The sequence below is a fragment of the Girardinichthys multiradiatus genome, chromosome 9 (assembly GCF_021462225.1).
Source record: "Girardinichthys multiradiatus isolate DD_20200921_A chromosome 9, DD_fGirMul_XY1, whole genome shotgun sequence".
NCBI lineage: Eukaryota > Metazoa > Chordata > Actinopteri > Cyprinodontiformes > Goodeidae > Girardinichthys > Girardinichthys multiradiatus.
In genome coordinates, this window is record NC_061802.1 from 44,731,687 (window position 1) to 44,757,258 (window position 25,572).

The window sequence follows — 25,572 nt, forward strand, 5'->3', positions numbered from 1 at the left end:
TAATTACACATCAGCACATATATGCCCATTAAATTCAGGAAAGGTGCACAATTTGGACTCCTTAAATAGTTAAATAGGTTATAGATATTTCTTCCACCTCGTCATCACATCCTGGTATTTTTGGTCTATGACCACAATATCCAGGATAGATGGAGAGGCGGGTCCTTGCATGGTGGTGGACCACTGGTTCTTCCCTCATCCTCAAACAAGGGAGGAGGGAAATGCCTTGGTGGACCTCAACCATGATGCACAAGAATGGATGTTATTTACAGAGTTAATTTATTTGTGTTCTGTTTATTAACCTCTGCCTTCTGAAGCCCAATCTGTTGGGATGTTCTTCAATTATGAGATTTATATTTTCTCACTTTCTCTTACCTTCTGTTACATTCATGTTTTCATTTTGTAAAGTCACAAGTACAGCAGGAAACGTTATTGTCTACTCTACTGCATCAGAATTACTTAAAACGTTCAGGAAATGTTACACATTTAATGCAATCTGGATGCAACAACCAGCGCTGATGTTAGAGAATCACTTTCTGTCCTGGCTGTAATAAATGAAAATAAAATATAAAATATATAAATCAGGACTGATGCGCCCACAAATGCATGGATAATATGGCATTAAAGCTGGAAGAAATTAATTACATTAATGCCCTTGTTTTTGCTAAACAAATGACAGGAAACAGTCAGTCAGTCATTTTCTACCGCTTATTCCATAGTGGGTCACGGGGGAGCTGGTGCCTATCTCCGGCAGTCTATGGGCGAGAGGCGGGGCACACCCTGGACAGGTCGCCAGTCCATCACAAGGCAACAAACAAACAACCATGCACACACTCATTCATACAACTAAGGGCAATTTAGAGTGACCAATTAACCTAACAGGCATGTCTTTGGACTGTGGGAGGAAGCCGGAGTGCCCGGTGAGAACCCACGCATGCACGGGGAGAACATGCAAACTCCATGCAGAAAAACCCCTGGCCGGGAATCGAATCTTGGGCTGTGGACAATGTGAAACATGTATTGTTCTCTGATGAGTCCACCTTTACTGTTTTCCCCACATCCGGGAGAGTTACTGTGTGGAGAAGCCCCCAAGAAGCGTACCACCCAGACTGTTGCATGCCCAGAGTGAAGCATGGGGGTGGATCAGTGATGGTTTGGGCTGCCATATCATAACATTCCCTTGGCCCAATACTTGTGCTAGATGGGCGCGTCACTGCCAAGGACTACCGAACCATTCTTGAGGACCATGTGCATCCAATGGTTCAAACATTGTATCCTGAAGGCGGTGCCGTGTATCAGGATGACAATGCACCAATACACACATCAAGACTGGTGAAAGATTGGTTTGATGAACATGAAAGTGAAGTTGAACATCTCCCATGGCCTGCACAGTCACCAGATCTAAATATTATTGAGCCACTTTGGGGTGTTTTGGAGGAGTGAGTCAGGAAACGTTTTCCTCCACCAGTATCACGTAGTGACCTGGCCACTATCCTGCAAGAAGAATGGCTTAAAATCCCTCTGACCACTGTGCAGGACTTGTATATGTCATTCCCAAGACGAATTGACGCTGTATTGGCCGCAAAAGGAGGCCCTACACCATACTAATAAATTATTGTGGTCTAAAACCAGGTGTTTCAGTTTCATTGTCCAACCCCTGTAGATGCATAAACAGAGATTAATATTGAAAGGGGCCAAAATATAACAGTGATTGGGATTATTTAAAAAACTAATATCATTACTTTCTGCTGCCCTTAGGTGAGATGGAAGCCTATTCCATCAATGTGGGTCACAATAACAAAAGAGTCACCTCACTTGTGTGTTCTTAGTCTCACTTTGGGTTAACATTTAAGGCCTGTGGGTTTTTGGTGTTCATGGAATAAAAGTAAATCTAATAAATAGGTAGGACCAGACTGGTTTATTGGGTTTTAAACCAATAAAAGCATTTTAAGATTGATTCTGATGCAGAACACTAGACAACGAAAATACCATTTTCTGACCCGAAGCACAACATTTCAGCTGTGAATCCTGCAGGTAATAAAGAAGTGCTGCACTGTCTCTGCACCGAGACATGAGTGAGGTTTGAGCTCTGACAATGTTATTTAGATGATAAATTATATTCTTCATCACATCTCAACTGTGAACTGAAAAACCTATGCTTGAGAAATGATATTAGGGTTTTTAAATTGCTCTCTGTTTGTTGGACATTAAGTTTTTTTTATTACTTTAGTAACTAGAACCACACTCTTTCCCCCCGATCGTCATGTGAGCTGAATGTTTATCCATAAGGGCCTGAAGATCGAAACTGCTGTTAATAAGAGCACTGATTGTCACCAGGTGCAAGTCTTTTGGTTTTTACCAGCTTTGTGCTTCTAGAGATTGAAATTCTTCTATTTTAGAAGCAAAAATAACAAGCTTTGTCAGATTGGATGGAGAATGCCAGGAAACATACATTTTACAGTCTTACTACAGATTCTTATATGGATATCGGTCTAAGTTTTGACTAGGCCATTCAAGCATGTGAGTATGCTTTGTTCTAAACCATTACATTGTAGGTCTGGGTGTATGTGTGAGGTCATTGTCCTGCTGGAAGGTGAACCTCTGCCCCAGCCCCAAACCCGTTTTCTTCAAGGATTGCCCTAGCTCCCTCCATCTTCCCATTAACTCTCACCAGCTTCTCTGTCCCTGCAAAAGAAAACATTCCCCACAGCATGATGCTGGCACCACCATGTTTCATTATGGGGACGATGTGTTAGGGTGATGTGCATCATTCATTTTTAGCCATTCATAGTTCATGCAAAAGGAAGCACAACTAACTATTTTAATTTTACCAGACACTGAATTTTGGGTTATTGCTACCTGTAAGCCAGAATCATCAGAATTACAAGAAATAAAGACTTCAAATATTTCACTCTGTGAAATACATCTATATAAAAAGTGAGTTCCACTTTCTGAAATTAGTGACAAAAAATATTGAACTTATTGACCTGTACTTTTTAATTCTACTTGATTGAAAATATTGTATACTGAAGCAGTGCTACACCAGACACCTGAGGGTAATCTGTTCCACTTCTCTTTGAAAACTGCTGTTTCAAACGAAAGCAGCCCTGATTGTAATCCATATGACCACACAGAATTACAGGAGGTTAGACCAAACTAGACCAAAGGCTATTTTACAGACAAATAAGGGAAACTGTTATTTAAAAGGCTGAACAGATGATATTTGGTGATTTAAATGAGCTCATGTTGATCGATACTGTTAGTACCTCACACTAAGATAGATAACTATGAATAATATTGGGAAAAAAATTCTAAATCGACATTTCAAACCTTTGTTTTCTATTGTAAATAGTAAAGATATTAAATTTAAGGTATACATTACAATATAATAAACAAGACAAAAAGGTCTGATTTATTAAAATTTCAAATATTGTGCAAAATTGCATGTGCAAAAAACTATTGCATGTTCAAATAGTGGGCATGTTGCGAGGGATCTACTAAGATTGCGCCACTGCTCTCTGTCAGAGTGGAAACAGGCTTTATCATGCAGTGGCAGTGGCAGCAAAGCACAGGAGTAGCAGCTAAAGATCAGGCAGAAGGGGCACAGGGAACAATGAACCGAACCTCGTCCCCCAAACCAGCAACTTTCCCCGATGCAGGTCAAGTACAGAGCAAGGTCACCTCTGTAGACAAGGTTCTGAACAAGAATCTGGCAGCAAGACCACCAGCACCAAAGAGGGACAACCCCCTTAGATCCTCCAACCCTTCAGGCATGCACAAGCCTGGGTTCGACCAAGGGTCAGAAGGACAGAGCAAGATACAGTGACTTGTAAAAGTATTCATACCCCTTGAACTTTTCCACATATTGTCACATTACAATCACAAATATATTTTATTGGAATTATATGAGAAAGCCCAACACAAAGTGGTATACAATTGTGAATTGGAATTAAAATTATACCTGATTTATTTATTTTTTACAAATAAAAACTGAAAAGGGCATTGTACAAAAGTATTCCGTTACCCTGAGTCAACACTTTGTGGAACCACCGTTTGCTGCAATCACAGCTGTAAGTCTTTTAGGGTATGTATCTACCTCTTCCAGTGACTAAAAGTTTTGTAAATTCTTCTTTAAAAAACAGCTCGAGCTCAGTCAGCTTAGATGGAAAGCGTTTATGAACAGCAGTTTTAGGATCTTGCCACATATTCTCGATTGGGTTTAGGTCTGGACTTTGACTGGGCCATTCTAACACATGAATGTTTTGTTTTAAACCATTCCATTGTAGCCCAGGCTTTATGTTTAGGGTCGTTGTCCTCCTGGAAGGTGAACCTCCGCCCCAGTCTTAAGTCTCTTGCAGACACCGACAGGTTTTCTTTCAACATTGCCCCATATTTGGCTCCATCCATCATCCCATAGAAACTGACCACCTGCCCTGCCCCTGCTGAAGAGAAGCATCCCCAGAGCACGATGCTGCTACCACCCTATTTGACAGTGGGGATGGTATGTTCACAGTGGTGTGCATTGTTAGTACACATAGTGTTTTGCATTTTGGGCAAAAAGTTCAGTTTTGGTCTCGTCTGACCGAAACACCTTCTTCCACATGTTTGCTGTGTCCCCAACATGGTGTCCGGCCAACTGCAAATTGAATTTCTTATTGTTTTCTTTTAACAATGGCTTTCTTCTCGCCTCTCTTCTATGAAGACCACATTTGTGCAGTGCACAGCTAATAGTTGTTCTGTGGACAGATTCCCCTACCTGAGCTGTGGATTTCTGCAGTTCATCCAGTGTCACCATGGGCCTCTTGGCTGCATCTCTGATCAGTGCTCTCCATGTCCGGCCTGTAAGTTTAGGTGGACGGCCTTGTCTGGGTCTTGTGCCACACTCTCTTCATTTCCAGATGATGGATTGAACAGTGCTCTGTGAGATGTTCAAAGCCAGGGAAATCTTTTTATAGCCTAAGTCTGCTTTAAGCATCCTCACAACTTATCCGTGACCTGTCTGATGTGTTCCTCGGGCTTCATGATGCTGTTTGCTCCCCAATATTCTCTTAACCAACCTCTGAGGCCGTCACAGAGCAGCTGTATGTGTACTGAGATTAGATTACACACAGGTGGGCTCACAATTGTATACCACTTTGTGTTGGTCTTTATATAAAATTCCAATAAAACATATTTATGTTTGTAGCTGTAATGTAACAATATGTGGAAATGTTCAAGGAGTATGAATACTTTTACAAACCACTGTAGGGCACCTTGTAATGCCACCCAGTAAGACATCCCGAAAAAGGTCAGGAGGAAGCGCCCCCACCTGAGCCTGGGCTGGTCCACGAGGTCCATGGTCAGCCCGACACATCTCTGACAATCCCCAATAAGACAACACTAAACCAAATAAGTGCATAGTACTGTATTGACTGTGTTAGTATCAGTGTTGGGAAAATAACGCCATTAGTAACTGCGTTACTTTTTCTGTAACGGAGTAATCTAACTAATTACTTTTCTCATTTCAGTAACGCCGTTATGAAGTTTACAATGTAACACGACCTGTTACTACAACTCAATAACCGGGGTTTAATAAGAGACAGTCTGCTGTGGCGGAGAGATGTGCTTAGCTCCCGCAGAGACAGTGAGTGTTTTTGAAATCTCTTCAAGAAAAAAGCAGGAGGTGGGGAAGTGGGGGAGGAGGCACGGACAAATAGCAGCATACGTGACGCCGATTGGCTGAGAAGTCATCAGGTAGTCAGGTTTTCACCACACAGACAGAGTAAACCAACAGCAAGAGAGAAACATGACGATGGAGGGAAGTCTTGTAAATTCAAAGACAGTGTTCAAAGGTTGGAAGTATAGGCAATATTTCACGTTTGTTGAAGTTAAAGGCAAAAATTTGATTTGCAAGTTATGTCTGGGAACAAAGAAATTATTCACGTCCGTGACCAGCAACTCCAACCTTATGAAGCACCTCGCAGCGTCTGACCCTTCCACAACACTTGTGGCTAACAACCCGAGCCCTGCTGTGCCCAGCGTGAGCTCTGACAATCCTACACCGTGCCAACAGAAAAGGCATGATTTTTCTGGTCAGCAACTTGTAACATTGTTTTAGATTCTAAAAAGTAACTGAATAGTTACTTTGCCTAGTTACTAGTTACTTTGATAGTACAGTAACTGAGTTACTAACTCAGTTAGTAGTAACTATAACGTAACGTTCCCAACACTGGTTAGGATAAGCATAAAGGTGTGAGCACATAGTCTCCACTAGTGGCGAGTTCCGGACGCTACTTGGTGCACACCACCTGGCCACTATTGTTTTAAGCCACTCTGTATCAACTCTGCAGAGACCCTCAGCACCTCCACAAGGCAGCTCTGGCAGGGGGCTTTCACCCGGTTGGTAGCAGTTTGGAGAGTTTTTTTTAAGATCTTTTATACCAGCTGCCCTGTTGGGTGGTTCTATAAGGTTTTTAAGTGGACAAAACTGATAATAATAATACCTGGTATGTGGTGAAATTGAACATTATACTTTCTAAATGTTCTAATATATATTATGTTGTTATTACATTTTAATGTTTAAAACCTTTTAAGTTGCTTGACCTCATAGTTATTTCATAACATTGAAGTTAAATTTCTGCATACATACATTTTTGTATTATGTTCTTTGCTGTCATTATAACAACTCAGGTGAAAACAGCTTCAAGCATTTTCTTCTGTAAAAACAGAACAGAACACGTAAGGTTAGCAGAATTTTGCATTATAAGCTTATAAAAGTACAAATACTTCCTTATTCAAGTTTGTGATAATGTTTAACAAAAAAAACTAAAAATAAAACTGACTACTCTATTGTGCTCTAAAGGAATTATTCTTGTAAGATGTAAAATAAAATAAAAAACCAAAAAGGTGCTCAAGCTTTTACATTAAAACTTTAACATTCACAGCCGGTTTCCTGTGTGCCTGACTTTTTTTTACATACAACTCAGTTAATATTTGTTACACTCTCTGCTGGAACAGGCCATTCCTGTGAACCTAATGGGCTAAACATTAATTTATTAAATTTCCAATCACACATTGTTCAAATGTTTTGCAGTTAAACTACTGAGCTAGTGTCTAAAACCTCTGCTGTTAACTCAAAAACTCACAGGTGTTTTGCCTTAAGATTTATGCACTTTTCAGCCCACAGAGTCCACCCTTGGTTTAGACCTTCTTTGTTTTGTTCTCTTCTAGATGATGCCACTAATGGAGTCACTGCTACCATTAAATCTGTGTACTTCTTCCCCTTATTTCATTAGTACCTACTCTACTTGTCTGGTAGGTTGGGTTCAGGTTGTCTCTACACAGTTTGTTTCATTTTCCATTACCATTGAGTACCATCTGAATGTGGCCATGATTGTCATTAGCAAGATGGACCCACAGTCCAAAAAAGTAATAAGCCCAGCCTACAATAACTTAATGGTTGAAGATGTTAGTTATGAAAAAGTTGCAGAGCCCCCTAACCCAATCAGTGACCAACAGTCTTCTAAAATCACGTTTTCAGCATGGCTCTAAAAATAGTAATGTTTACACATAACCGTTATTATTAGAAAAACCATAAAAGCAAATAGAGCCGTACCGAACCGTGCTCAGTACGGACTAGTGGAAAAGGGCCATTAGTTTCTCCTTCCCATAGAAAGTACTCCTGAGCTAGTACTTCTCCTTGTAAAAAGGGAGGTATTACTGTCCACTTTTGCCACATGCTTGCTTAGGAGGAATGGTTGCTGCAAAATTAACAACTTGACGATGCAATAGGTGGAAAAGTAACTTTTAACCAATTGGCATCATTAACTGAGTTTGACTGTATTGTATAACTAGGATACATTTGGACTGTATGCAAATAAATGTGCATGGATTGAATGCATTGATTTAATTATTAATTTCTATATAGGATTATGGTAACTGGATTTGCTTGTCTTTTAACGAGCCTTGATATGACGTTTGTTTAAAACTGGCACTATGAACGCATGTAAATTGAATTTATCCATTAAACTTCACTATCGGTTACTAACTACACAGCACAGTAAGGCATTCTCTTTACTACCCATTTCTAAAGTTATTTTATTCCATCTTGGGTTCTCTGTATTTTAAAGCAGCACGGAGATTAAATCTGTGCCCAGCTGTTGCATAGAAGTTGCTGTCGGGTTAAAAAGCATTGAGAATATGTGCAACTTTGTTAAAGGCCAATTTTAAATTCGACATTTACAATGCCACACAGAATGAAATTTAATAACCGCAATAAAAATTCCAAAATCTCTCACAGTGGCCTCTCTTATACTTGCGCCTGATGAGAATAATAAAACCAATTGTAAGCATGAATAACTGTATGCTATAAAGTGCAATGACAGGATGTCAAATTATGAAGGGTGTGCAATTAAAATAAAACCTATTCCAAGATCCGCTTTGAGGTCACAACCAAGCAGCAGCAATATTCATGCCTCATTCTTATTTATCTTATGCACAGACTGATTAATCTGATTGTTTCCCTCCAAAAGATGGGACAGTTGCAATTTTAGAATTATTGACAAGATGTGTGAAAATGCATAGCAAGTGAAAGTTATAATTAATTAATTAATTAATTTTTTTACTGCAGAAGCATGATCTAACACAGAAAGAAATATCCAACCTTTAATCTGATGACATTTACTCAGTGGAGAAAAAAATATTGGTGATTTCTGATCATAAAATCATTTTGACCTAATGATCAGTGTCCATATATTAAAAATGCGTGATGTGTTTAGTAAAAAATCAGCGTGATTCCTGTTGTATCTCCCGGCAGCAGAAAGAAGCTGTTTATCTAAGAGCATCATGTTATTCTCAAAATAAATATATACTTTTTTGGCCAAAAGCAACCTAAAGTAATGCATTTAAAAAGTGTCTTCAGATGCGAAAGGTTACATGACAAAAAAGCTAAGGAAGGCTTAGGAAGATGAAGTCAAAACGTTCCTTCAATTCAATTCAATTCAATTCCATTCAATTCAGTTCAGTTCAGTTCAGTTCAGTTCACTTTTATTTATATAGTGCCAATTCACAACACGTCGTCTCGAGGCACTTTACAAAGTTGATTCAATCGAATCATACAGACTTCAAGTCGGGTACATGCAGTACTGTGCAAAGGTTTTAGCCAGGTGTGCAAAAAATACTGTAAACAAAGAATGCTTTAAAGAACAAGAATTACTGGAAGTGATGGTACGGCCCCCACAGAGCCCTGATCTCAACATCATTGAGTGTCTGTGTAAAAACTTGTGGTTTGTTTGGACCAATGTGTAGACTGACGCTCGTGAGTCGCATAGTGAGTAGAAAGGTTTCTTCTTTTAATAATAATAATAATAATAATAACAACTTACATTGGAAGGCCAGAACAGGGACACAGACATGGACATGGAGCCAGGTAGCAACAGGGATGTAAACAGGAGGAACCAGCGAGGAACAATGAAAACCAGGAAGACACTGATGGAAGTATAGTGTGAACCAATGAAACAGGGAGTCAGGTAATCAGGGGAAGCATGACACGGGTGTGGAACAGGCTGCAGGGAGACAGAAGGAATTTGTCTTAAACTTTTGAGCAGAGAGCAAGGACACGAGGAACTGAGCAGAAAAGAAGGAAACTAGACTAAATAACAAAACCAAGGGAAAAACAGATCTATAGGAACATTTAAACAAACACACAAAACACAAGAATCTAGGGAGTAACAACCAACAAAAGTAATCTAATGACCTGGATGAACAGAAAAATGACTGACTGAGAAAAGAAAACAAACACAAAACACTAACGTAGCAGATCATGATAGTCTGGGATTACATGAAGAGACAGAAGGATGTGAAAAAACATACATCCACACAAGATCTGTGGTTGGTTCTTCAAAATGTTTGGAACAACCTCCCAGCCGAGTTCCTTTAAAAGCTGTGAGCAAGTGTACCTAGAAGAATTGATGATGTTTTGAAGGCAAAGGCTAGTCACACCAAATATTGATTTGATTTAGATTTCTCTTTTGTTCATTCACTGCATTTTGTTGATTGATGAAAATAAATGATTGACACTTATATTTTAGAAAGTATTCTTTGTTTACAGCATTGTTTAAGACCTTCCTAAAACTTTTGCACAGTACTGTACATTCCGATTAATCCTATCAAACAGTTCAGTCAGATTCAGTAATTATTCAATAATGTTCCAAAAATAATAAAACCAGTAGTAAATGGGATTAATTCACAAAAAGCAAATTTTGAGAGCATGTCCATGAGTAAAACTTAAAGTTATCATAGTTTGGAGGCTCTCTATACAGAAACACAGTCCTAATATCTTTCAGTGATCCTGTGACTTTGTGTGGTCTTGATTCAGCATGTGTGAATCTTTGTTTCCTGAGCTCTCTGCAATGAGAAAACTCTGGTTCTTCTTAATTACTGTTGGTTGCAATAAACATTGTAATTCGATTCACCATCTATGAGTTCATCTATGAGGAGCTTCCACATTGCTCTCTGGATTAAAGGGTCTCACTGGATTTCTTGCTCCGCCATTTCCATATGTCTGTGTTATATATTTGTTCATCATGGGTGTCACACTTTTATGCTATCAAGTTGCACTTCTTAGGTTCCTCAGAATCATGTTTGAAATCAGGATAACTGATGTCTGACATTTGATAACCGATTAAGAATCCTCTGTATCAGCATCTGGATGTATTGAAAAAATTTATTTTATTTTCCACTCGTGATCATGAACATGATGGTGTGATGATAGTGTGACGTCAGCAAGAACTTTGCAGATGGATGCGCTGACAGGAGACAAAACCACCCTTGCTGTTAGGGCAATGGGTAAATGTAGAATCCTGAATCATTACAAACTGGAGTAGAGATGTGAAAGTTATCTTTAAGTAATAATGTACTTCACAGGTTAACACTCTGGTGGCTCTGAGCATCTTCAGCCACAATTTTTAACATCATCTGAGAGGAAACTAGATTCTCTTATAACACTGCTGATACATTCTTGAAGGAACTGCAATGTGGTGAATTTCTACATTTCCTGCTTAGAATCTCTTTGAGAAGCTAGTCTGGTTTCAAATAGATTTGATGCCAGGAAATCCGAAGAACACAGACAAAGAAAAAATATTGATTGGCATGCATAAATGGGGAACAACAAACACACAGCTAAAGCTCAGTGCATTATCTCTTAAGAACAAACAAACCCTTTAAGCTGATGCTGCAGCTGGGATATGAATGTGCATAGGAGGGTTCTGGTGCAGAAACGGGAGTCAGGACCAAAGAACATCTGATGTCACACATTACACCCAATTACTCGAGTATTTAAAAGATTACACAAGAGAGTAATCAACTAGTGCATCATAACTTTGGTAGGTACAGTCCTAAATGCTTTATTTTTACATGAAATGATAACATTTCCAGCTCAGACTTCAGAGTTGTTACCATCTTTAAATGCTGGAACAGAGGCATTAAATAAAGAGCAGCTAAGGGTTAACAATATATATAAGAGCTTCAATTACCTAAAAGCTACAGCTTTAACTATAATACTGTCACTTTCATAAACATAAAAGTAAAAGAGAAGAGAAACCAAGGGTCAGACATGTTGGAACACTCAGGGGCAAAGTGATGAAGAAACAGATATAGAGGCTACAGTCAGGTATCCTAATCATTTCTCTCTCAGGTTATAATCTTTCCATTAGTCTCAGATGAGGAGGCATAACCACTCAATCTAGGCATTAATGGGACAATGCGTATATGCTTAGACAGAGCCAGTGAACCTGAGGCATAGAGTGATTGCTTTAGTGACAAAATGAATGAGATTTGGAGCTGGAGCTACGGGAGGATTGTCTGCTCACCTCCAGCGCTTTAAATCTCAGATCATAGTCCGTAAATGATCGATAATCCTCGCTTTATAGATTTTACTTTGTCTCGGGGATGAAGAATGAATTTGCCACAGTGCATATTCCACTGACTATATCAAGTTGTAACTCTACTGAGAACTCCAGTACTTTTGAAAACTTCTTGATGCAAGTAACATTTCAGTTTGTTTACTCTGAATTTGCATGATGACAGCATGCAGGCTACAGGCATCAAAGCCTATTTTTTTCATCCTTGTTCAAGGGCCGTCTTAATATTCAAGGACAGTCTTTGCAAGCTTTTGGAGTGTGACTGAATAAGCAAATTTTTACTTACAGGGCCGAGAGCATGTACAGCATGTTAACTGCTGAATATTTGGCAATATAAATTTGCACAAGGATTCCTTCAGAGTAAGGGGCTGCTTACTTGAAATGGGAAAGTTGCATATGCAGACATATGTTAATAAATATTTGCAGCTAACACACAGAGGGACACTTTCTAAAGTTAATATGTGGATAAAACAGCAAACCGTAATTCATTTTAAAACAAATTCATACAATATTATCCATAAGCTTTAGATATTTACTGGTTTTCTTATTCCAGATGGTGTATATTTTGTAAATGATAAATTCTGTCTGCAGTTTTCACCTGAGGCCTTTTTTCAAGGTGCAGTGGCGTTGAAGTCTACACACTCCTGTGAAAATGCCAGGTTTTTGTAATGTGAAAGAATGAAACCATGATAAATGATGAAATTGTTCTGATGAAAATTAAAAAGAGTTCAGCTTCCCTTCATTGGCTCCCTAAAAAATAGAATTTAAAATTCTCCTCCTCACATATCTAGGATTCTAGGATTTCCTTCTTTCATCTCCAGAACATTCCCAAAAATAGAAATATCCTGTCCAGGAGTGACAATGAAAAACTAGTCCATGCATTTGTTACTTCAAGGCTGGACTATTGTAATTTGTTATTATCAGGATGTCCACAAAATGCAGTTAAAAGCCTTCAGCTGATTCAAAATGCTGCAGCAAGAGTTCTGATGAAAATTAAAAAGAGAGATCATATTTCCCCAACTTTAGCTTCTCTTCATTGGCTCCCTGTTAAATCCAGAATAGAATTTAAAATTCTCCTCCTCACATATAAATCCTTTAATGATTTAGCTCCATCATACATCAGAGATCTGATTGTTCAAAATATTCCTAACAGAGCACTTCGTTCTCAGACTGCAGGTTTACTGGTGGTTCCTAGAGTCTCTAGAACTAGAATTGGTGGCAGATCTTTTAGTTATCAGGCTCCTCTCCTGTGGAACCAGCTCCCAGTTTTAGTCCGTGAGGCAGACACCCTGTCTACTTTTAAGGCTAGGCTTAAAACTTTCCTTTTTAATAAAGCTTATAGTTAGAGAGGCTTAGGTTATCCTGAGCTATCTCTGTAGTTATGCTGCTATAGGCTTAGGCTGCTGGACCACTTTCACTCTCTTTATATCTGAAGTTCTACTATAGTTAAGATGATTTCTGATTCCTATGATTGCTTTTTTTGGTGTGAAAAAGTGTTCGTGGAAGGTTAAGGAATGCGGTCTGGAGTGGATCACTCCCTGGACATGACGATCTTATACCATATATGGGAATGACTACACTTGAAATCTCTGTAAGAATTGGCTGAACCGATTCCCGCTTTTTGCTTGTTTGAATGTGAGTTTTAAATAAAAGGCTGGTGCAAGAATTTTCCCTTTGTGAGAAGGAAGTTGCTGTTCTGGCACAGGACTGTCTCACCCTTGCAAGTCAAACTTACTTGGTTCGCCTTGTGTCTTATTTTACACTTGTCTGTGTTTATCAGCTTTCTAACTCTAACACTCCTTTGTATAGGTACTGGCTTCTATTGTGACTATCTGTATGTGCTCTCGTTCATACTCTAGACTTGAAAACTGGCTCAGAGTTCATCTGCTTAGCTGTGTTTCTCTCCTAAATGAGGCCTCTAAAGGAGCTATAACCATTAACGTTTCACTTTTCTTTCCCATAGAAAGTACTCCTGGATCAGTGGTTCTGTGTTCTTTTTCTGTCTCTGCTCTGTTCTCTTAAACCCCAGTAGGTCATGGCAGATGGCCGCTCACACTGAGCCTGGTTCTGCTGGAGGTTTCTTCCTGTTAAAAGGGAGTTTTTCCTCTCCATTGTCGCTACATGCATACTCAGTATGAGGGATTGCTGCAAAGTCAACGCCAGTGACTGTCCACTGTCTCTACATGCTCATCCATGAGAGGTGAATGCTACAAGTCACTGACTCGATGCAATTTGTTTGGTTTCCTTAGATAGAAAAACTTTTAACCAATTTGAATAAATAACTGAATCTGACTGCACTGTTTGATAACTAGGATTAATTGGAATGTATGCGCCTGACTTGAAATCTGTAAGATTCAATTGAATCGACTTTGTAAAATGCCTTGAGATGACATATGTTGTGAATTGGCGCTATATAAACAAAACTGAATTAATTTAAATCTTTTTAAAACCTTTTCCATATAGGGTGATATTTGTCCTGGGTAATTCAGCTGAAAAACAAAATGTGTAATAGTGGTGAAAAGATCCAATGCAGTGTTTGGGGACAAATGTCTTAAGTTGTTGTTTAGTTCTTTTGTGTTCTTTTGCCACATTTATGCTTTTTTTATATCCAGCATAATTTCATTCAGTACAAGAGCCGTTTGCATTGGTAAAACTATTTCTTGAAATCAATGTCTTATTAAAGCAACAGCTCATGCATAAACAGTCGAATGTTCTCTTCCATTTATTTTCTTATGTCTGTTTTAGTCTCAATCAATACCTGTGGGAAATATTCCAGTCCAAAGCTGTAAATGACACTGCATGCACCAGTTGGTTTCAGCGTGAGTCCAGTATGCGCACTGTTATTCTTTTAATCATGTGTTACCTTTGAGTTTGTTTTGAACATCCAGCACAATGTCCAGAGGATAGAAAGGCAGCACAGGATCGTTGACCAGGCGCAGAATGGCTTCAGCTGTCATCTGCAGAAGCAGTCACCAAGAAAAGCAAATCATGTCAGTTTACTTTATTCATTCATCATTTTATATTAGCAGCAAAATTCAGTGTGATTAGTTTAAAAGACATAAAAAACTCCAAGACCATTATGGTCTGGAGACATCTAAATTTACAGTTGGGACAAAGGTAATGTAACATTTTATCTCAGCAGCTAAAAAATGTGTGTTTTCTTTCTAGTTTCAGTATCGCATCTGCTTCATTTTCACTGGGATAATATCATGTCTAATCAGTTTAACACAGTCTCATAGGGCTGTCAAAAAACCTCAAAATATGGAAACAAACTGAAGTCTGTCCAACAAAGTGATCTTGATTGATTTCAGTTGTCTATTGAAGTATGTGTAAGGCAGTATTATGAGTACTATAGTACAGACCAAACGTTTGGACACACCTTCTCATTCAAAGAGTTTTCTTTATTTTCATGACTATGAATATTGTAGCTTCACACTGAAGGCATCATAACTATGAATTAACATGTGAAATTATATACTGAACAAAAAAGTGTGAAACAACTGAAAATATGTCTTATATTCTAGGTTCTTCAAAGTAGCCACCTTTTGCTTCGATTACTGCTCCACACACACTTGGCATTCTGTTGATGAGCTTCAAGAGGTAGTCACCTGAAATGGTTTTCCAACAGTCTTGAAGGAGTTCCCAGAGATGCTTAGCACTTGTTGGCCCTTTTCCCTTCACTCTGCGGTCCAGCTCACCCCAAACCATCTCAATTGGGTTCAGGTCTGGTGACTGTGGAGGCCAGGTCATCTGGCGCAGCACCCCATCACTCTCCTTCTTGGTCAAATAGCCCTTACACAGCCTGGAGGTGTGTTTGGGGTAATTGTCCTGTTGAAGAATAAATGATGGTCCAACTAAACGCAAACCGGATGGAATAGCATGCCACTGCAAGATGCTGTGGTGGCCATGCTGGTTCAGTATGCCTTCAATTTTGAATAAATCCCCAACAGTGTCACCAGCAAAGCACCCCCACACCATCACATCTCCTCCTCCATGCTTCACGGTGGGAACCAGGCATGTAGAGTCCATCTGTTCACTTCTTCTGCGCAACACAAAGACACGGTAGTTGGAACCAAAGATCTCAAACTTGGACTCATCAGACCAAAGCACAGATTTCCACTGGTCTAATGTCCATTCCTTGTGTTCTTTAGTCCAAACAAGTCTCTTCTGTTTGTTGCCTGTCTTCAGCAGTGGTTTCCTAGCAGCTATTTTACCATGAAGGCCTGATTCACACAGTCTCCTCTTAACAGTTGTTCTAGAGATGTGTCTGCTGCTAGAACTCTGTGTGGCATTGACCTGTTCTCTAATCTGAGCTGCTGTTAACCTGCGATTTCTGAGGCTGGTGAATCGGATGAACTTATCGTCCGCAGCTGAGGTGACCCTTGGTCTTCCTTTCCTGGGGCGGTCCTCATGTGAGCCAGTTTCTTTGTAGCGCTTGATGATTTTTGCGACTGCACTTGGGGACACTTTCAAAGTTTTTCCAATTGTTCGGACTGACTGACCTTCATTTCTTAAAGTAATGATGGTCACTTGTTTTTCTTTACATAGCTGCTTTTTTCTTGCCATAATACAAATTCTAACAGTATATTCAGTAGGACTATCAGCTGTGTACTGTATCCACCTCCTGCACAACACAAATGATGGTCCCAACCCCATTTATAAGGCTTGAAATCCCACTTATTAAACCTGACAGGGCACACCTGTGAAGTGAACACCATTTCAGGTGACTACCTCTTGAAGCTCATCAACAGAATGCCGAGAGTGTGCGTAGCAGTAATCAAAGCAAAAGGTGGCTACTTTGAAGAACCTAGAATATAAGACATATTTTCAGTTGTTTCACACTTTTTTGTTCAGCATATAATTCCACATGTGTTAGTTCATAGCTTTGATGCCTTCAGTGTGAAGTTACAATATTCATAGTCATGAAAATAAAGACAACTCTTTGAATGAGAAGGTGTGTCCAAACGTTTGGTCTGTACTGTATGTATGTATGGTGTTAATACTAGACTTCCTGTCATGTTTCAGACTCTTCTTATGAAGAAAGGAAGTACTGGTCCTTCTCAAAATATTAGCATATTGTGATAAAGTTAATTATTTTCCATAATGTCATGATGAAAATTTAACATTCATATATTTTAGATTCATTGCACACTAACTGAAATATTTCAGGTCTTTTATTGTCTTAATACGGATGATTTTGGCATACAGCTCATGAAAACCCAAAATTCCTATCTCACAAAATTAGCATATTTCATCCGACCAATAAAAGAAAAGTGTTTTTAATACAAAAAACGTCAACCTTCAAATAATCATGTACAGTTATGCACTCAATACTTAGTCGGGAATCCTTTTGCAGAAATGACTGCTTCAATGCGGCGTGGCAATCAGTCTGTGGCACTGCTGAGGTCTTATGGAGACCCAGGATGCTTCAATAGTGGCCTTTAGCTCATCCAGAGTGTTGGGTCTTGAGTCTCTCAACGTTCTCTTCACAATATCCCACAGATTCTCTATGGGGTTCAGGTCAGGAGATTTGGCAGGCCAATTGAGCACAGTGATACCATGGTCAGTAAACCATTTACCAGTGGTTTTGGCACTGTGAGCAGGTGCCAGGTCGTGCTGAAAAATGAAATCTTCATCTCCATAAAGCTTTTCAGCAGATGGAAGCATGAAGTGCTTCAAAATCCCCTGATAGCTAGCTGCATTGACCCTGCCCTTGATAAAACACAGTGGACCAACACCAGCAGCTGACACGGCACCCCAGACCATCACTGACTGTGGGTACTTGACACTGGACTTCTGGCAATTTGGCATTTCCTTCTCCCCAGTCTTCCTCCAGACTCTGGCACCTTGATTTCCGAATGACATGCAGAATTTGCTTTCATCCGAAAAAAGTACTTTGGACCACTGAGCAACAGTCCAGTGCTGCTTCTCTGTAGCCCAGGTCAGGCGCTTCTGCCGCTGTTTCTGGTTCAAAAGTGGCTTGACCTGGGGAATGCGGCACCTGTAGCCCATTTCCTTCACACGCCTGTGCACGGTGGCTCTGGATGTTTCTACTCCAGACTCAGTCCACTGCTTCCGCAGGTCCCCCAAGGTCTGGAATTGGCCGTTCTCCACAATCTTCCTCAGGGTCCGGTCACCTCTTCTCGTTGTGCAATGTTTTCTGCCACACTTTTTCGTTCCCACAGACTTCCCACTGAGGTGCCTTGATACAGCACTCTGGGAACAGCCTATTCGTTCAGAAATTTCTTTCTGTGTCTTACCCTCTTGCTTGAGGGTGTCAATAGTGGCCTTCTGGACAGCAGTCAGGTCGGCAGTCTTACCCATGATTGGGGTTTTGAGTGATGAACCAGGCTGGGAGTTTTAAAGGCCTCAGGAATCTTTTGCAGGTGTTTAGAGTTAACTCGTTGATCCAGATGATTAGGTTCATAGCTCGTTTAGAGACCCTTTTAATGATATGCTAATTTTGTGAGATAGGAATTTTGGGTTTTCATGAGCTGTATGCCAAAATCATCTGTATTAAGACAATAAAAGACCTGAAATATTTCAGTTAGTGTGCAATGAATCTAAAATATATGAATGTAAAATTTTCATCATGACATTATGGAAAATAATGAACTTTATCACAATATGCTAATATTTTGAGAAGGACCTGTAGTTCTGGAGTTGCCCTGTTGTGTTGACAGAATCGACTCATAAAGACATTTTGTTAGAATTAAAGAAGTCTTCACTACATTTAAATCACTTATCTGCCAATATTTTGGCAGATAAGTTATATATAATATTTTATACATTTTCAGCAAATGGGACTAATGTAAAGTTTTCAAGTGTTGTAACATGGACTCATTCCATGCTACACTTTCCACAAATTAGCCGTTTCATAGTAAAGTACTGCAAGACCACCTGGTTGTAGACCTGTAAATGCAGAAGGTCTGCTTGTGCTGACAGGCTCTCATCTACATCAGTCCAGCTGCCGCCACATGTGTGAGCAGCGCGGGAAAAGTTTTCTTGGAGCAAAAAGTGCTTCCCTATGTGAAAAGGTACAGGTACAGGATCTGTCTGGGTAATGGTGACAATTTGTCATTGTTTAATGCAGAATAAATGTTGTGAACACACTGTGAGGATAGAAAGACAAGTAGGAATGAGGATGGATGCCTGCTGTCAAAGCTGTTGGTAAGAAATATGCAGAGATCTGATACTCCCCAGAGAACTCAGTGAAGTCTGTTCTTTTGAAGTGAAAGGCTTTAAAACTATCTTAATTATAATAGTATTACTATAGTCATTTTTGTGAATTTTTTTTTTGCACAAATTAAGTTTATGGTTTTGAAAGAAATACACATTTAGTTTTATTTTCCTTTTCTAATTTGTAAAGGCTAATGGAGCAGCCTATTTTCCCCTGCTTTATGAAAGTGCAGTTCCTACTTTAAATGCTTTTTATTTCGAAAGACACAATAGAAACAGAAAATTATGTTATTTGTTTCTTGGTAACATCATAAGACAAAATAAAAGAAATCTCGAAAATATAAAATAAACAACATAGTAATTTCTATGGATTTTTTAAATCTCCTTTTCTTTAAATATAAATTAATTTAGACCCATTTTTTTCATCTTTTTAATATTTCTGTTTAATACACCACAATTCTTGTATAAACCAGCAGACATGTCATGTTTTCCTAGACTGGTGACCTGCTGACTGCTGGTATTGGCTCCAGCACCCCAGCAACTCTAACAGTATCAAATGGGTACAGAAAATGGCCAAATTAATTTAGAGTAATTCTGGCTTCTTTATGCTGTTTGCTTAGAAGTGCTTTGTTAATTTTTGAAGTTGGCCAAATACTCTTTTCACATCCCTGGAAATGTCCAAAATTCACTTCAACTATGTCTAATGGCCACTTCATGCATTCATGCAAAAAGCATTGTGGTTTTTCTTCTGCCAAAATATGAAAGTGGGTTGCTACTGACTCGGTTTACAGACCAAGGAGACAGCTGTGGCTCTCTTAAAGAATTCAGAAGCTGACAAACAAAAATAAAAAAATCCTTTACACAGTCTAATCCTAGAGGCCAAACTTACATCATTCACTGAATTCTTTCTGTGTAGTTGTTTACAACTTAAAATGTATGCCTTGTCTAAACTTTTCCATCCATCCATCCATCCCTCCCTCCCTCCCTCCCTCCATCCATCCATCCATCCATCCATCCATCCATCCATCTCTCCCTTCCGATGCTGGATGAGAGTCCAGGGACATCTCTTTATGTTTACAAGCTGGTTGTTTCCTTCCTCTAGGATTTGCCATATTGTTGTGTTTATGTCAAAGCTGTAAAATCCAGCTGTAAAATTGCTATCAACCTTTTTTATCCCTATTTGTTGGCTCTCCTCTGTTGCAGACATAACACATATTCAGCAGCAATGTTCAGTGAAAGCAGAACAGTGTCAAACAAACTTGTTCTTGTTACTGTGGTAGACTTATGTTTTAACAGCCTAATAGTTATCTGCTGTTGGATTCTGATTGGTATTTAGCAAGATGCAAACAAGCATCTAGATCATGTTGAGTCTTGTCTTTTGTGCCTTTGACAGACACAGGTCTGATTTTGCAATATTATAATTTCAGACTTTAAATGAAAAATGTAAGAATCTGTTTCAGCTTAGGAATAGAAAATGAATAATTGGGCTCTAATTAAAAAAAAAAAGTATGTAGATCCCTCTTTGTTAAGTGTCTTTCTGACTCTGCTCTCATACTGAAAACATGATCACGTATATGATGCAGCCACTCTAAGCAGGTAGAAAGCCTGGCATGGAGTTACCTTTTGTAAAGGGTGCATAATCAAACTGAGTTTTTTCAGGATAATATTACACCTCGCCTGCTGTATCCTGGGCCAGTCTGAGTATCACAGGTAAATACATTGATATATCCCTTTACATTGCAGAAAATATATCGGTTCCACCCTGTAATAGATAACATGTGCAACATCTAAGCTACTGTGCCAGTCTTGTATCTCTGTCCCTGCAGAAGAAAAGCATCTCTACAGCATGGTGCTGCCACCTCTGTGTTTTACCTTATGAATGGTATGTTCAGGGTCATGCGCAATGTTAGTTTTTCAACCATACACAAAGCTTTGCATTCTGGCCAAAATGTTTTATTCTGGACTCACCTGAACAACACGTGTTCCCCTGTGTACCCCTCCTATTTTTAGCTCATGGCAAACTGAAAATTTGACTTGTTTTGTCTTTTACCAATGGCTCTCTTCTTGCCTCTCTTCCATAATTATAAATATCCTGTCAAGAGATTTGCCCACCTGTGATGTCCAGCTCTTAGAGTTACCATGGAGCTCAGGTAATGTCACAAAATATAAAAAGGTTCAGCAGATTTTATACTTTTGCAAGGCAATGTATACATTTTCTTCCAAAGCATATTTTATCAAATGAGTTGATTTTCATTTCCTTTCCTCTGACAGCTTTAGGATTATTAAATAATTTCAAGCACAACCTTATCTGAAACTTTAACAGCTTGTCTTCCATTTTTAGAACCTGGTAAACAGGGATTAGGAGATTTAAAGATGCACCACTATCTCTACTACATTTCAGTTATACTGGCTTTCCTGCCTCTGTGATTTGTAGCCACTCATTTAATCTACTAACTGTAACCAGCTGCACCTATATAACTCTCATTTGCAAGTATTTTCAAAAGAGCTTACAGTGTACAGATCTGCTCTGCACCTCTCTGTGCTGTTGTCACTGCCACTGAAATCAATCTGGCATGGGGGGTTATCGCATTGATTTGAATCTAGTGAGTAATGCTACTGCAGAAAGCATTCATCAAAAGCCTGTAATGTGGTGGGACAGAAAAGGCCGTTGATTTCTTATTTATGGCCTTATTTCTGGATCACCTCTTTCGAAGGCAGAGGCAAGGGAGGAGAGCACAGCAGAGGAGAGATAATGATAAAAGAAGAAAAGCAGAATGAGGGCTGTGACACAACAGATCGTAAAAGAATATCCAACCTGAAGAAATGTGACAGTTGGTACGGTGTAGAAAATAGAACAAACTAACCCCAACATCTTTCTAACATCGACTGTTTTGTCTCTTATTGTTCTGTCAGGAAAGCTCTTCCTTTATGTAATCTCATGAATTGCTGTGTCACTCACTCTGAAGCAAATTAATTATATCAATTGATGGGACCAGCCTAAAAGGTGATAATTCAGTCCAACTGAGGGGCATTGGAACAACCAGTGACCCTCGGTCAATGAGCAGTGACCCAGAAGAGAGCTTCTGTAACATTTAGTCAAAAACGTCCAACTGCAAAAAATCTAAATACACAGGAAGAAACACTTCTGGTTTATTTAATGGTTAGGTTTTCTGAAAAGATTCCACAGTACCTCAAACTGGCACTTAGTGGCTGTTACATAACATTTCTCTGCTTTCTTCCATTTATATAGTCACCATTGAGCACCTCAGGATTTACAACCAGCCAAACATCAAGTAAGTTGATATTATTAGTTTTTTGTAGACATTTATTGCCTGCAGAACAATCAGCACAGTTTTAAAACAAAATGTTCCCAATTTTAAAGTATGTTTTCTTCAAAAATGTTGCAAGGCCAGAGATATCTTTATTGTTACACAATATTTCTTAATAGAGCAACATCATGTCATTGTTAATCGGTGCTGGGACCCTAGCCATGGGTTACAACATGGATGAACATGGACTCTGAACAGTACACACAGTCCCTACACTTCTCAGAATCCCATTAACCTACTTCCAGCTCAACCCAGGAAGAGGAGGAGTCATGGCTGGACTCTCCGTGACATCTGAACAAAAACAGCGTGTTCCAACATAGCGGCCTCTTTCCACATGAGTCTCAGATGAGAACTGGACAGGAGAGGCACAACAGGCGAATGTCTTCAGGCGAATGTCTTCTTTAGAGTGGCCAGGCAAAGGCTTCAAGATAGAGTGATGATCTTCATTACTCCTTGAGGAAGTTAGAGGAGAGCTGCTCCCCTTCATTAAAGGAAGTCAGTTGAGGTTGTTTGTGCCTCTGATCAAGATGGCTCTATGGCACCTCTATTTGGAGGTTTTAGGGCACGTCCCACTGAGAGGACACCCTGATAAACAAGCCGGGAGTGACAGTACGGCAAATTTAAAACGGTACCAGTCCAGCTGACTACATTCCAGTGCACTTAAATATGTGAAGCCTAAGAACCTTCTGCAGTGGAAACTGTTAACGAACCCTTCATCCATACATAGGCTGAGGAATGATTAATGAAGCCATTGTCTGTTTCGCCTTGTGGTTTTTCCCAAAGTTAAATACCACACACTGTTGCTGGGTGCCTGGTCCAAAACATCTCTGGCTCCAGTGGATACTTTTTCAAAAACATAAGCTATTATATTATGTGAGTAAAGTTTTCCCACAAGCGGATTGTGTTAACTAGATTTAATCCTTCCAATTACTATGTAGGTCTGTGATGGAGATTGGGGGCTCCGTCCCTATAAGTGATTATTGATATTATTTATTGATACTATTTATTGATATTATATTTATGTATAGAATAAATGCTGTTTGTTTAGTTCATTTCATTTATAGTGATATTTAGTTAAAACATTCTTTCAGGCAGAAGGACTGGCCATCTTTCTGTGACAGGGGGAATGTGGGGAAATGTCAGGTTAATTGTTTAGTGTTACCTGTGGGTGTGTCTCCTTGGTGGGATGGAGCATACCATTGTCAACTAAGAGGGGAAATACTCTGCAGAGTTAGATTAAGTTAAATTTAGATTGATTGTAGATTAGTTTAGTTTAATGATTTGCATGTATGTAACGTGTATTAATATTATTTATTGTTTGTGTTAGGTGGGGTGAATTATTGTGGTGTATTGTTTCTTGTCTTATTTTGTCACCCCTTCAGCTGGTATGAGTTGGAACTACCTTAAGGTAGAAAGCCAGCTTCTATGTTCACAACAGGTGTGTAGAAAATGTGATCGGCAGTTTTCTAATAAAAGCCATCTCAACTGCATCCTGTTGCCTCGTCTCTTTCCCCGCAAGAAGAGCGATCTGCCGGTCGTTGTGACAAGTTGGTGTCAGGAGTGGGATCGTGAAGGAAGAATGAGGCCATGATGACAAGAGGTGGAAAAAAAAAAATGAATCAGGGAGTCCAGAGAGTACTTCAGCCGCGAGTGGGGTGGAGGCTGCTACCGGGGCTAGCGCTGATGACAAACTGGATCAGCTGGCCAGTCTTGTCAAATCCTTGATGCAGTCGCAAACGGCTCGAGATCAGCAGAGTGAGAAGGAAGCAGAGCATCAAGAGATGAGATGGGAGGGTTTACAACATCAATTTTGACAACTCCAGGTGGAGGAATTGAAAGAGGAACGACAGTATGATGGTGACAGAGTGGGGGAGGATCCTTACACTCATGATCGTGACGGAGACGGCTATGATGACGGACAAGGTGAGCTGACCTACCAGCTACCTGCTGGGCAGAGGGAGCCAAAGCTGCTTCCACTGACTTCTGATGATGATGTGGAGCACTTTCTAACAACTTTTGAAAGGATGGCTAAGGTCTGTCAGTGGCCTAAAGAAGATTGGGCAGTTTGTTTGGTTCCACTACTGACTGGGAAAGCACGTAGTGCATATGTTTTGATGGACCTTGCACATTCTCATGTTTATGACAAGGTGAAAGAAGCTATATTGACCAAATATGAGATAATGGTCGACACTTATAGAAGGAGGTTTCAATCCCTGGATGTTCATCAGGGTGAGACACCAAAAGAACTTTATGTTCGACTTAAGGACTTGTTGTATAAGTGGGTCAAACCGGAGAAGTCATCAGTGAAAGACATTTCAGAATTAATGATCATGGAGCAGTTTCTGAGGATGGTGAATCCAGACTTGGAGGTGTGGATCCAAGAACAAGCTCCAAAGTCTGCGGAGGAGGCTGCAAGTTTGGCAGAAGTCTTCCTGTCAGCGAGTACAGGAGAGAGAAGAACCAACTTTGGGCGTAGTCACTTCCCTATTGGAAGAAATAAGTGGGATGTGGGTAAAAGGGGTGGAGCTATGGGTCAGACTAGGAGTTTTCCCACTACTAAGTATTTTTCTGTAGCTAAACCCAATCCTGTTAAGAATTATTCCTCCTCAAAACAAGATGTAAGGTGTTTTCAGTGTAACAGGATAGGTCATACGCAGTATACATGTCGTGCCACTACCAGGAGTGAGCCCTCTCTTCTGTGTTCAATTCCTAGACCATCTTCCCCATCTCCGGTCCAGGAACTTGCTCGCACGGTCCCGGTGCTCGTAAATGGTCAACGTGAAATAGCTTTATTAGATACAGGAAGTTTTAAATCTGTGGTTCTTCCTAGCCTGGTGCCACGAGAGCTTTGGACTGAGGTTAAGACAAAAATAAGTTGTATTCACGGTGACGAAATGGAGTATCCAGTAGCTGAGGTGTATTTAACTATAGGAGGTCAAACCTTTTTATTACCTGTAGCATTGGCTCCAAGGCTGCCGTATGCTGTCATTTTGGGTTTGGATGTTCCCACATTGACTAGTTTAGTGTCAAACGCAGAAGCTAAATTGTTGAATCTCCCTAATAGCCACGAGGAACAACAGGTCAGGACTCAAGACACTGCACTTTTGCAGAAAAATGTCCCTACAAGGACAGAAGCAGAACCTTTTTCCCCAATGTGTAGCTTGGTC

General features: G+C 39.7%; 1 protein-coding gene across 1 annotated transcript in view; it reads right to left on the reverse strand.

Annotated features, from left to right (window-relative positions):
• LOC124873382 (inactive N-acetylated-alpha-linked acidic dipeptidase-like protein 2) overlaps positions 1-25,572 on the reverse strand; it is a 677,436-nt gene that overhangs the window by 54,696 nt on the left and 597,168 nt on the right. The window contains exon 15 of the mRNA XM_047373999.1: positions 14,761-14,854. Within this exon, the coding sequence (XP_047229955.1) occupies positions 14,761-14,854 (94 nt within the window). The remainder of the gene's footprint in view (positions 1-14,760; positions 14,855-25,572) is intronic.